Source organism: Styela clava, chromosome 3 (assembly GCF_964204865.1).
Source record: "Styela clava chromosome 3, kaStyClav1.hap1.2, whole genome shotgun sequence".
In the NCBI taxonomy this organism is placed as follows: Eukaryota; Metazoa; Chordata; class Ascidiacea; order Stolidobranchia; family Styelidae; genus Styela; species Styela clava.
Genome location: NC_135252.1, coordinates 8,277,663 through 8,291,122, shown reverse-complemented (window position 1 = coordinate 8,291,122; position 13,460 = coordinate 8,277,663). Strand labels below are relative to the sequence as shown.

Genomic DNA, 13,460 nt, shown 5'->3' with positions numbered 1-13,460 from the left:
TTCCCCAGAAGGCTATTACTTTTATTTATTCTTAAACTTTATATGAATCCTATGAGATATGATATTTCATACAAAATTTCGCGGTATTTATTTTTACTCATGGGAACACTGTTTTACACTTATTTCAAGCGGTTTCGCGATCGATTGTCTTGCTCAGTACTACAGCTACTGTAGGTCGGTACTGGTAAGTTGCCATACCGGTACCGTAACGCAGTGAAATTGACTTATTCCTTCCGCGGTATTACTAATGCTGCAATGCAAGTTTTATAGCCTATCGTATGCGGAACGGAATATCAGACCTACAGGTTCGGTACCGGTACTGGTAGCTCAGTACGTAAGTACGATACTGGTACTGGTGCCGGTACCGGTGTCTTACCACAATGAAATTACCGTAACTTATTCTTTCACGGTTCTACCAGTGCAGTAATGCAAGCGTTGTAGCACTTTTAGCCTACTATATTTGTTTATTTTGATGAGAGTCTACTGGAAACAACATAAAATTTGAAAGGGAAGAATTGTTCTGTGATCAATTACGGTATCTGTCCTAAAGTGTAAACAACATAAAATTTGCAAGGGAACAACTGTTCTGTGATCAATTACCGTATATGGCCTACAGTGTACAGGTAAGATGCTGGCTGACTGCTAACTCAGTACCGCACCTACGTTAGGTACCGGTACCGCCGTGAATTCAGCTCTCATCTCTTTGCTTTTTGTTACAGTTCTACTGAAAACAACGTAAAATTTGCAAGGGAAGAACTGTAATTTAAATATTTCTGATAGCTCTGTGAGATTTGTTTTTGTTTGCTATGACATCATTAAACGTTCAGCGGACATCGGACGCCATTTTGTGTCCTACTGTGCTGCTTCGCTTGGTGTGAATATATTTGTAGACTGTGATCTGACGGTACGGTAAACCGTACTGTACTGCGATAGACGTGTCCATATATTTGGGCGTAGCTCTCTTGTTATAAATATATTACTTCTAATTGAACTTGTAGCATGAAGAATTTATAGAACATTTTTGTTTTAAATTTATTGAATATTGCTCAAGAAAATCAGTAGTGAATTAGAAATCCAGGGAACATCGTTTGTGCGCGTAGGATTATGCATGACAACGTTGGTCCCAAGCAGAAGCAAATTTTCTCAAAATAAAAACGCGTGACAACGATGGGCCACGAGGCGGCCCATCGTTGTCAACCTTTTTATTTTCTTTTTATTCACGTTTTTTTTTTGCTTTTTTTTATACCGTTTTTACTTCATTTTCGTTTTTATTTATAATTTTTTTTGCATTTCAGTTTATTTTATTTTTTTTTATGTTTTTTCACAACTATTTTTTTATTTTAGGTTTTTATTTTTTTTTAATTTTTTTTTTCAATTTTACGCTTGACAACGATAGGCCACCATACTAGTCCTGCAGCGTTTGCATACTAGAGTACTAGACTATATCTACACTGAATCTCGATAGATCACACAGTCGGAATTGCCCTGCATAACTTATCATTGCTGTCCAGGTTCTTGTAGACTCTATGAATTTAGACCAGACTTGGTCAAAGTACGGCCCGCGGCCAAATCTGGCCCGCTCGGTAATTCAATTTGGCCCGCCTGAGTCTGTCACAACCAAACTGAATTCAAATTTTGATGTCTCAGATAATATGGCTCAATGAATTTGTTGAGATTGCGATTAAATTTAGTTTTGGCACGAGGCCTATTGTTTTCCACCTTTGCTTTATAACACTGTAAATATTGGTAATAAAATGTAACTTTTTACGTTACACTTACATGACCCGTCAGTCTAGGTGGGTAAAATTTTTGGCCCCTGGTTCAAAAACCTTGCCCACCCCTGGTTCAGACCAACTGACTTCAGTAAAATTGGTTACTTTTTTCTCTTTCGCACAAACGGCCCTTATTTTCTGAATCAAATATGCTGTAGCCTATATAATAGTATAAGTTGCTGGATAGTCAAGAATCGTCATTAAATTAAATATAAACTTTCCATACAAGCATGAAAATATCGCTGTTTGTGACATATCTTTCTAGGTCTAGCCTTCCTTGGACTTACCGTACCGTACCTATTTAACAACGTTTTATGAGCTAGGGCTCAACAAAAATTGCTATCCATGGTAAGGACATACAAGTGTTTAATAGCTTACTTATACTTTTTAACACCTTCTTAGAATAACCTAACTCATAATAACTGAAAAAGACAATGGAAAAGCTATTCAACTCAAAGCAAAGCGAGCAGTATATCTGAGATTCATCTGACCACGGAAACCCCACCTACAGCTGATCAAATTTTAGTTGTTACGTCATGCAGAAGTTTGCGTTCATTGGTCACTGTTACCGGAAGGGCAGAGAATATAGGACAGATAGTAATACAGTACATATTTTTTGTAGTAAAAGCTTCTTTTTCGTAAAACGTGCAACTTATGGAAATGGGAACAAAGTATTATTTGTTACTAAAGATCATTTTCAGGTAGTTCCCCTATGTGCGCTACGAAACTGAAAGATAAATGACCTCGTCTCGCTAACGGCCTGATTGTTTGAGAATAAGAAATTGTCACCGGTAGGCACTTTTTTAGGCACTTTCGAAAAAAAAGTAAAATGGGCGTAATAACTTTTAAAAAAATGATAAATTAGTAAAAAATAGTCAAATGAAATGTTGCACACGCAAAGTGAAACAAATAAACCTGGGTAAATACCCAATAAATTCACTTGAGTCTAGTTGTGGTATTTGAGAATAATAAATTGTTACCGGTAGGCCCCTTTTTAGGCACTTCCGAAAAAAGATGAAATGAGCGTAAGAACTTTTAAAAAAATAATAAATTAGTTAAAAATAGTCAAATCAAATGTTGAACATGCAAAATGAAACAAGTAAACCTAATAATGATATTTATAACGTAGTATTAGAAGGAGTCACAAGCGCTCAGTCACCACATATGCTAGGCACTTCGAAAATGGGAATTATCACCAATAAAAAAGCAAGAAATAAAAATATTAGTCATACTAATCAGCCTATGTAAATATGCAATGAATGCACTTCAGTTTTTTTTAGTAATATTTAAAATTTTTAAATTGTTACCGGCAGGCACCACCGATTAGGTGTTCATACCTTAATTTACGTAGAACCCCATTTGTTGTTACCATTTGTTGTGCCATCTTAAATCATTAGGGAGTGATACACAACTTTGGTATAGTTTAGAATTGGTCTATATATATATGTGTGTGATAAAATAGTAGTGATGACTGAACGATATTATTGATACTACGTGGAAACTTTCTCTTTCAGTACCGAACGCCGTCGCGTGCGGACGTGGCTACCTCGAGCCGAAGATATGCATTCGAGAAGTGAATCCCAGACTTAGTGACATCAATAAACAAATAACAAAAATGGCAGATTTTTTAATGATGGACTGGAAATGTGCAAAATGGAAGATTTCGTGATGGACGAAATTATGCTCTGCTCAAATATGGAGAAGACCGGATATACAAATGTTAAACCGTAAATATATATTACTACGGTTAAACTGCACGAACTGATATTTGAAAATTCACAATCGATTTTTACATTGGTGTGTTAACGTTTTAGTAGATTTTACTAGATATATGTTTGAGCATGGAACGGAAACATGCATTCGCACTTCATTCTAGGATTTTTCGGATTGTTTTTTTTACATGCCGCATCACACGCACAGCGGATATTGAAAAGATTGCACGCAACCTGATTACTAAGTGAAACGCCTGAGTAATGACTGCCGTCAATATAGGATAGGATAGGATAGGATTTACATATTTATCCCGGGGGAGAGGAAAGCCGATAAGACGGCTTATCCATATGGCGAACCACGGCCTCTCGTCCGGTTACCATTCCAAGTCGGGTATGGGATTAGTTTTACTGTATTGTTTGTTTTCGGAAGCATGGACTTGGTGGTGGAGGAAGCCGTAACCGACCAGCGGTTACGTGAACCACCCAACGACGGCGAGGAGTCCAGCAATCCTCTCGCACATAACCATCCCTGCATGGGATTCGAACCTGCGAACCCACGCAGAGTAGTTAGAGGTGCGGTGGCGAGCGTATTCCTAACGCTTAGCCCGTTGAGCCACACCGCCGCGCCATGTTATTTATTTGTTTGTGTTTGTGACTCGTTTTCTTTCTTCTTTGGTAAGTGAACGCGTTTAATACGTTTTAAACCTATTTTATTATTAAACCTATACTTTCCAGATTCTTCGTCTTAAGCTTTTGTGTATATATGTTTATTTTGTTTTTGCGAATGAATCGAAATAAAATCTTATCTTATCTTTAACTCGTGAAAATGTGTGATTGTGGACTTCTTTACAATTTCCGTTATTTTTTTGAATTTTAAGCTAGTATAGACAGGTGTGCAAAGGTTAAGAACCATCGCGATAGATGTCGTGCTCGAGCATTGAGTTCTTTGGTTACTTCTGTAACATTGGCTAATCAACTTTACCAGCCACTCAGAAATTTTTACTGGGCAGATCTGCAGGCATGGTTGTAATTTGTAAATATTAACTCGTTTCCGTAGTTCTGCTAGCAATTTGTCAGTTTTTCAGTTGTGCTTTGAAGCCCTGAAAGATCTGTGATACCCAGGTCACAATTATCCTCATCCACCAATATTAACTGGAAGTTAGTAAAATAAATGTTGCATTCCAACATCGGTATTTCGGTATCTCCTAACACAGTACAGCAGTAACAGCTATCGGTACCTGGTACCGGTATGCATTGTCTCTGGTTAAATAATTTGAATCGAACTGATACGTAGCCTATCAACATGCACAGGGATTAGGAAAAGCTAATTCGCAAAGCAATCTCGAGAAGGGTTGATAGCCTAAAAGTCTCATTGCACGCAGCGCATTAGGGGCACCGCATTACGCACAGTGAGGCCGCATTAGGAGCAGCGCATTGGCCACAGAACACAGTGAAGTGAAGCCGCATTAGAGCAGTGCATTGGGCACAATGCGAGATCGCATTAGGAGCAGCGCATTATATGTTATATAATATACACCTCAATGGGCTTGATTTTGCTAGTTTTCGCGGAAGGATTTTATATATTATAAGGTGTACAGACTTTCCCTACGACCGAATGACAGATTTAAATTTGTGCAAAGTTCGACTAGTTAGAAAATCGAATGCGCGAGCCAATATTGATAGCGATGTTCGTCTGATGAAGATTCCGCCACACCGATACCAGTAGTGATATTTTGTTTTAGTTGGCCCGAGATTCATCTTTCAGTATTTGGCCAAACTACCATCTTCTTTTACTTCTTAATTCTGTTATCATTTGAATCATATTATAACTGGAATAGGACATAAAATCTGAACATTATGGAAGTAAGTGACCCACTTCCTGGCTCTGAACCTGAACATGTACCAGTTGTTGATGGCTCATCTAACAATAAAGATACTGGTGGACAAGGTGGACAATCTGTTGCACAAATTGTACCTGTGATTGAAGTGCCAATTTCAGACACACAAACCACTGAAGATGTGAAGGATCTAGTAACTGTCTTTGCTCCAATTAAACCTTCTGAGCGAACTGATTCATATCAATGTATTGATGCTAAATTGAATGAAGACAGTAGTGACAGAAGATTGTCAAGGGAAGATATCGAAACAATGGAAATAATGCAGAATGAAAATACAGACAGTAAAGGTATTCCAGACTCGTGGCCAAACACACCAGATACCTGTACACATGCAAGTACCCCAATTAATGGCCACGTTCCCGACATTTCAACAAATGAAGATTCGATGGCATCAAGTATAACAACAACACGATCTATCGATCCTATTTTAAAACAGAAAAACACGTAATTATTAACATTCCCTTTTTTATTGCTTGTTTCAAATTAAAGTGTGATTCACACATATGAATAGCATCACAAGTACATTCTTTTGCATTTGCAACAGATTTACCAATCTAGATATCCTTTGCTCTCATCTATATGAATTTATATTACGGTAGATTGTATTAATAATTATTTATATTGTTATATAAGCTATTATGTACATTTATTTAGAATTTTTTACACCTATGATTCATTACAACCATAATTTTTACATTTAGACCAATTTATTGATATTGACTTTTTGTTTTAGATTCTCGCTACTGACTGCAGCAGATGTGATAGAATATCAATGGCCAAATGATGGTACAGGAGATTATTATATGATACAAGAACAAATCAGTTCTTTTCTCAGCATAACATCTTTCAAAAGGAAATATCCAGGTTACAGATTACGTTGTTCATATATATATATGATATGAGATTTCAATCACTATGTACAGAGAAGAATTTCTTGAATTAAAGGCCATTCAAGAAGCTGATTCCTGGTTACAAATATCTTGACTGCAAATCTTTGTTACAAAACAAGCTCGTTCTCTTGACGTTATAGTAGCAAAATTTGAAATATGAAAATTTGACTTTTGTAACCTTAAGTTTGAAGTGAAAGTTTTACCTATGGACTCTCAGACATCTGAAATGACAACTCCTTACTATATGAGGTTCCACTTAAATTCGTGACTTTTGTGAATTTGAAAATGTAACTCTGGCTTTGATTTGGATTCCAAGAAAGAGACCTTGAACTCACATTTGCTGACCCTGTTGTATAGGGTTAAATCAATGCCATCATATCGAAGGAAATATATTTTTGCTTATATAAATGTAATGCTAAAATGAAAAGTTGGAATATAATATCATATTTTTGAATTTCTGTAATATTGCTTTCGAATTAACTTTCATTTTTGTTCTAACATCATATTTTTTGACAGAAATTGAACGGCGGAAATTAGATGCGAGAGAACTAAATCACTTGATGTTGAATATGTTAGTCAGCGAAGTTCAAGTAACATTAGGTAGATACACACATATTTGGATTAACTTTGAAAACTATGTGTTTCCATGTCTACCTAATTTGATATTCCAGTATTGCTGTTTGTTACAGCCTTACATTTTTAATGTATTCATTTCAGGTTTGACAGCAGTTCGAAGCCGTGATGTTTGTGATTTGATGATGAGAGAATATCCTGATAAATATCAAGAATATGTCAATGTCTTGGATGAAAAAAGAAAGGAAAGTATTAAGAAGAAACATCTCCAGTACTCTGCAGTATGATACCAGCTTAAATATTTGCATAAGAAGTTATTTTCTATTTATTTGGTCTCTGGTCTCCTCACAGTCTGTATAAGTAACTGTCTTGTATTCTTGTTATTATCACTAATAAGCTTTAATCTAATAGCTATGTGATTCTATTGAAATTAACTTATCACTTTTGTTTTAGAACTTTCCGCTTGTGATAATTCTCGATTATTTTGAAATATAATATTGATACTTTTTTGTTCTAGCCCACTGTTGAAAAATCACAGATGCCAAGTTATTTAAAGAAGGCAATGAAACAGGTATCAGATTTTAATGCCAGACTCAACAGGCAACGAAGAGATGAATTTGGATTGTATTATGACATGCAGACTAATGTAAGCATGGGTATTACCTATCATGTTCATGATTATGTTCATGACCATTCTGCCTGTAATGGACAATTTCAATTTTTTTGTTTAAAATAAAGTTTTAAATATTTCATTTCAAGACTAGCTTGAAATTGACATGCATATTTTATAATACATGCATATTTGATCATTACGAGACCCGAACTTGATTTGTGCATATAAACGATCATAATGCAACTATTCGATATCTCAAGATGTACGTTATTTTCAATGTTAACTTTAACACTCTTATCTTTGTGTGACACATTATTTGTGACATATTATTTTGCAACACTGACAGACAATTTGGGGATTGCTGAGTTATATATTTGGGCAAATAATATGCATTTGTAATTGGACAAGAGGGTGTGATTCCTCGTAATAGCCTCTTATTGTTTCTCTTGAATCTGAATAAAATATTACGGAAATAATACGGCATTCTCCACCGTAAAGTCATGCATCTGAAACAAATAACTGACTAATCCCATACCAATTATTGACATAGAACTGGGTGGGAGGCTGTGGTTCAGCATGTGATAATTAATTTAGTCGATTATCATCTATCCTCTCCCCGGGATAAATGTGTGAATCCTATCCTAACCTATCGCTTATCTTCATTGGTTATATCTTAATTAGTTGTCACCAAACAGATGTTTTATATTTCATTTTCCAGGTGCTACAAATTCCTCAGCGAAAAATGAAGAAAGTTCATCCTGATTTCACAAGACCTAGTTTATATCCTTGTGCTTTGATTCCAGGACAATTCCAAGAGTATTGTCAAAAGTATGTACTGAATTATTTTAAAAATATTGTATTTCATGTTGACAAAATTTTTCTACAAGCTCAGCTATCATAAAAATATGCTCGAACTAAACTTTGTTATCTGAAGCAAAAAGTATGAATTATGCATGCTACTATAAACAGCTACTGGGATGAATGGGAAATAATTTATCAAGCAGATGATCTGTGAATTGCCGTTCTCGACACCATCTTTTGGTTGGATAATAGAGGTTTCCACATTGAACTTCATTACTTACTGAAGTAGTCTGAACTTGGTCGGCAAAAACGTTACAGAAATATATTTGTGTTAGTGTGCAGCAAGACTCTTGAATCACTTAGGATTGATTTTCAACTCAGAATTGCTCTTGAAGAAATACAGTGTTTAATGGAGTCCCTGAAATCTCAGCCCAGACGAGTCATCCGAACCGAGTCCAAAATCAAGTCAACCATTCAGTTGAGCCTCATTTTGAGTCATTTCATTTGGATGACTTGAGTCAACTTTGCAGAGTCGGTCAATAGCTCAGGCCTCCCTAATACCACCTGACTACTGGTTTGTTTGGAAACACATCTCTGTTTGAATACTTGCTCTTATAATATTTTTCATTTAGGTATACATCTGATGAACTAAACTATTTTCCACTGAATACTGTTGTATATGGACCTCCTCCTCCACCACCTCTTGACTTACTTGATTCTATGGATTCAGATGCTTCAGTGAGTTACCCTACCTATATTGTTACTTATCGATCTTGATCAGTAAGTATGATGATAGGTATTTGTCTGTGTGTTTGTCTGTTAGATACACGCTATATCTGACGAAAGCGAAGTTGAATCTGCTCCAAATTTTGCATGTTCATTCATCATATCTCGGACCAGAATCCTATTGATTTTAAATGAATTATGTCGTATAATTAGCGAGTTATTAATTAATTAGTGATGGGTCACATGGTGTCGCTATGGAGTAAGAGCGGATGAATCGAAACCGCAGTTTCTGTTTTGGGGAATCCCCAAACTTTCGATTGATAAGCCTTCGGTCTTCGCCCGATATTTTCGTATTTTTATTTAGGTTGATTCAGTTCCCTCAAGTGCCATGATTTTGTCTTAATATTTATTATTGATTATATATTTTTTTGAAAAATTGTCATTCCACATATAGGTATAATGTTATCTCAAACATGTCTGAAAAATACTGTGCCTCGCAATTATCTCTATTTTGCTTGTCCCACTGTTCTGTGTTACAGTATATATATATTGTGGGACAAATGGTCAAAGTCATCATATCAAGTGGAATTCATTCTATGTTCTAGGTTAGGTTAGATATAATACTTTGGCAGATGGCTAGTACATTGGACATGATATTTTTGATACACTCCCTATGCTATAATAGGTACTTGAAGATTTCTTATATTACCGTGATTGAAATATTTTTACTCCAGGAACAGGAATCTATGGACACTGAAACTGCAGATTCCAAGAGTTTGAGGTCAATTGATGAAGATGGTCACACGAAAGAATCTCGAGTAGATAAGGATAATGGTCCAAGAGGTGGAAATTCTACACTTATTCAATATAATCTTGCGTTTAAATAAATTAACTTTACCAAAGAATATGATCACAATTCCAATAAATTAAAATTTTAATTAGAAGAATAAGAATGGAATTATTCACTTAACTAAGAGCACTCTGTGTGAGATAGTGTGAGTCTTTTGAACCCAAGATTGGAAACAATCTACCCATGGCATTTTATAACTTCGAACACTGCGTTTGGGGGTTAGAGGGAGCGTAATCTTCTGGCAAGATTATTGAAATACAACTGAATTTCCTGCATAGTATCATTATTATTCATCTTTCAGCTTGTTTAGATTTATTTACTTGCTTCTGAAATCAGTTTTATGTATTCAGATATAATTTTTCTGTTTTTAGATTCCACTGTTTCTGCATCATCGGACAATTCTGATGAAGCACCGAAAAAGGGAAACACAGAAACGGGAGATCGGTCTTCCACAACAATAACAACAGTAACAGAAATTCAAAATACAGATGAAGACAGAAATGCATCAATAAAAAATCAAGCAATAAAGGAAGAACCAGATAAAGATGTATCTATGAGTTATATTGATGTAGGTTTTATGTTTTCACAATGACGGTTACCAGGCTGTTACTCAAAGCAACCAGTAAACTAATCAGCTTTTGAATATTGGGTCTTATGTTCATACCAATCCTGATTTAAGATATTTTCATCATTTCTTCTTACTATGCCTATATTGAATTGTTTATTAGCATTCTTACAAATTTTTATCTTCTACGAGTATCTAATATTTATTCATTCAACTTGTGAACTAATCAGCTTTTGTATATCTGATCTATCTCTTGTTCATGTCAATCATGATTCAAGATTTTTACATCATCATCAAGTATTTAACATTTTTTCAACTTGTTTAGGATATAGATAAACCAATCTGTGGCATTTGCCTAAAAGATGAAACCTCAAATAAGAAAGAAGAACCGGAGGATTTGATATCTTGTTCACAATGTGATAACTATGGTATGGATTATACTTATTCTGGCCCAGACCAGATGATCTGACTGTCTAGTGTAGAACGTTGGGATTGGGCCAAAATCAAACAATTTAAACTATATTGGGCCATTTGCAACAGATAATTTTGTACGTATTAGTATTCAAACTGATAAAATAATGATGTCCAGAAAATTGAAAGATTATTTGACTGTTTTTTAGGTTATCAGAAGGTATCTGAAACTTCCTTGGTCTCGACTACCGGATGTCAATTTCCTAAATTCAGTATATTTAATATAACCAATTTTGAATATTTCAGTTTTTTCAGGCATTGCTTAGTGCAACATTTTGTTAATATCGTTTATTCAATTTTATTTTGCTAGCTGTGAATTCTGAAAAAAATTTTCAGGTCATCCATCTTGCCTGGACATGAGTAAAGATCTTGTTTCTGTTATTGTAACTTACAATTGGCAATGCCTGGAATGTAAGACATGCACATACTGCAGTAAACCTCATCATGAAGATAAAATGATGTTTTGCGATAGATGTGACAGAGGATATCACACATTTTGTGTTGGGTTGAGAAATCTTCCTTCAGGTATTTTATTCCCAGTATTTTCCTTTAAGCCCATATTACATCTGAGTTTATTTTTTGTCCATGCATAATTTTACCAAACCCATTCTGGGACTTCGGTATGTTGTTTATGCCCAGTCGTGAGCACAGTTTTTGCATTGGCTATGCAAAATAGTAGATTACATATTATAGCAGCGCCTATAAACTATCTTTTAATACTTTTTAAATATATTTAAATTTGTTCTAAAAGGTTTATGGATGTGTCCTCAATGCACCAGGTCAGATCCTGATTTTTCTAAAGCTAGCGGAGGGAAACGTTCAAGTACTGGAACTCCACGGAAGAGAAAAAGTGACGCATCACAAGCATCACCTGCTGGTGACACTCCTGTTAAACCCAAGAGAAAAAGGAGAACAAAGAAAGAAATGGAAGAAGCAAGAGAGAAAGAACGTCTTGAAAAAGAAGAAAAACTAAAAAAGAAAACAGAAAAGAAAAAATCGAAACCAAAAGATGAGGTCCCAGAAGAGACCCCTGCGATAGTTGAAGAGAAGACTGTTGAACCGAAAAAGAAAAAACATAAACCAAAAGATGAGGACTCAGAAGGGACTCATGCGGTAGTTGAACCGAAAAAGAAAAAACGTAAACCAAAAGATGAGGACTCAGAAGAGACTCCTGTGGTAGTTGAGGAGAAGACTGTTGAACTGAAAAAGAAAAAACCTGAACCAAAATATGAGGACGCAGAAGGAACCCATGCGGATGTTGAAGAGAAGACTGTTGAACCGAAAAAGAAAAAACCTAAACCAAAAGATGAGGACTCAGAAGAGACTCCTGTGGTAGTTGAGGAGAAGACTGTTGAGCTGAAAAAGAAAAAACCTGAACCAAAATATGAGGACGCAGAAGGAACCCATGCGGTAGTTGAAGAGAAGACTGTTGAACTGAAAATGAAAAAACATAAACCAAAAGAAGGGGTCCCAGAAGAGACCTCTGCGGTAATTGAGGAGAAGACTGTTGAACTGAAAATGGAAAAACCTGAACCAAGAGATGAGGACTTGGAAGAAACCCCTGCTGTAGTTGAAGAGAAAAATGTTGAACCGAATCAAAAAACAGAGGACTCAAATATTGTTGTTAAAACCGAAGACCTTTCTTAGAAAAGAAATGGATGCAAACTTGCTGCCTGTAGACAATCGATGTCGCAATGCATCTTTCAAAGGCAGCAATGATATTTCTCTCCCCCAGAGAACACACCACCAAACTGCATTTAACAATAAAAATCAAGTTCAATTGGAAAATTTTCCCTTTTTCAGAGATGCTTATAATGAACATGGTTCTACAATATGTTACAGTGTACAATTCAAATATCATTATTCTAAGCTTGTTCTTCCAAGTTATTGGGGGTAGAGTCGCAAAAGAACATTTTCCCGAAAAGGATCATTGTCACTTCTGCAAAACTAAAGCTTTGCACAACGATTGGTGGTATGGCATATACTCACTTGAAGGAAAAACCATATTGCAACTTTTCTAGCCAATTATAAAGAATATTTCCTGTTTCTCACTGCCATTTTTCCATGTTCCCACAAACCGGAATTAAAGATTATTAATTTATGCAGCAGTTTGCTTTCGTAAACAGCGTATTTTGGTATACCGTATATATTAACTATGTGGTTTTTCATGATAACCTTCGTGTAAGGCAAAGTCTGTAAACCGATATGAGGATCCCTGATTTGGCCGTAGACTGCGTGGATTTTCATGGCGAAAATACGCCTGGCCGCTAGCGTCCGTTGCTATATTAATTACAATAAAAAATCTGTCGCTCCGATTCCGGAATGCATGGGTTGGTGTGGCGAACGAAACCGGCCAGTCGTTGGCGTCTTTAATATTAATTGCAATACAATTTTATTTCGATATTTCGTCTACAACACGAACAAAAAAGAAATAAACAGGAACAGTCAGCTTTATTACACTGACTAAATAAAAAAGTTGCAACCGACAGGTAGGAAACCACAAATAGTTGCGACGGCGTGGTAGATTGGCATTCATTGGTGAACATCGTGGCGTGAGCCAGTAGTAGGTTTAAACTAAAATCTTGGTTA

At 35.8% G+C, this 13,460-nt stretch overlaps 1 protein-coding gene across 2 annotated transcripts; it reads left to right on the top strand.

Moving 5' to 3' along the window:
- The first annotated feature begins 5,296 nt into the window (after window positions 1-5,296).
- Window positions 5,297-12,972, top strand: LOC120342179 (uncharacterized). 2 transcript variants are annotated; one of them, XM_078110642.1, is made up of 13 exons: window positions 5,297-5,826; window positions 6,116-6,246; window positions 6,789-6,872; window positions 6,990-7,126; window positions 7,363-7,491; window positions 8,177-8,286; window positions 8,892-8,997; window positions 9,720-9,828; window positions 10,207-10,403; window positions 10,726-10,828; window positions 11,208-11,396; window positions 11,623-11,946; window positions 12,010-12,972. In XM_078110642.1, exons 1-13 carry the CDS (start codon window positions 5,342-5,344, stop codon window positions 12,516-12,518), a joined length of 2,613 nt encoding a protein of 870 aa, XP_077966768.1. In that variant the 5' UTR covers window positions 5,297-5,341; the 3' UTR covers window positions 12,519-12,972. The 2 variants fall into 2 exon arrangements, with proteins under 2 accessions (XP_077966768.1, XP_039266830.2); XM_039410896.2 differs by having other exon boundaries at window positions 5,298-5,826; window positions 11,623-12,972.
- The last annotated feature ends 488 nt before the right edge of the window (window positions 12,973-13,460 follow it).

Coding starts and splice junctions, on each gene's coding strand:
- LOC120342179 (XM_039410896.2), top strand. CDS start 5,342: ATGGAAGTAAGTGACCCACTTCCTGGCTCTGAACCTGAACATGTACCA. Junction 5,827..6,115: donor ATTTTAAAACAGAAAAACAC/GTAATTATTAAC, acceptor TTTTTGTTTTAG/ATTCTCGCTACTGACTGCAG. Junction 10,404..10,725: donor TATCTATGAGTTATATTGAT/GTAGGTTTTATG, acceptor CAACTTGTTTAG/GATATAGATAAACCAATCTG.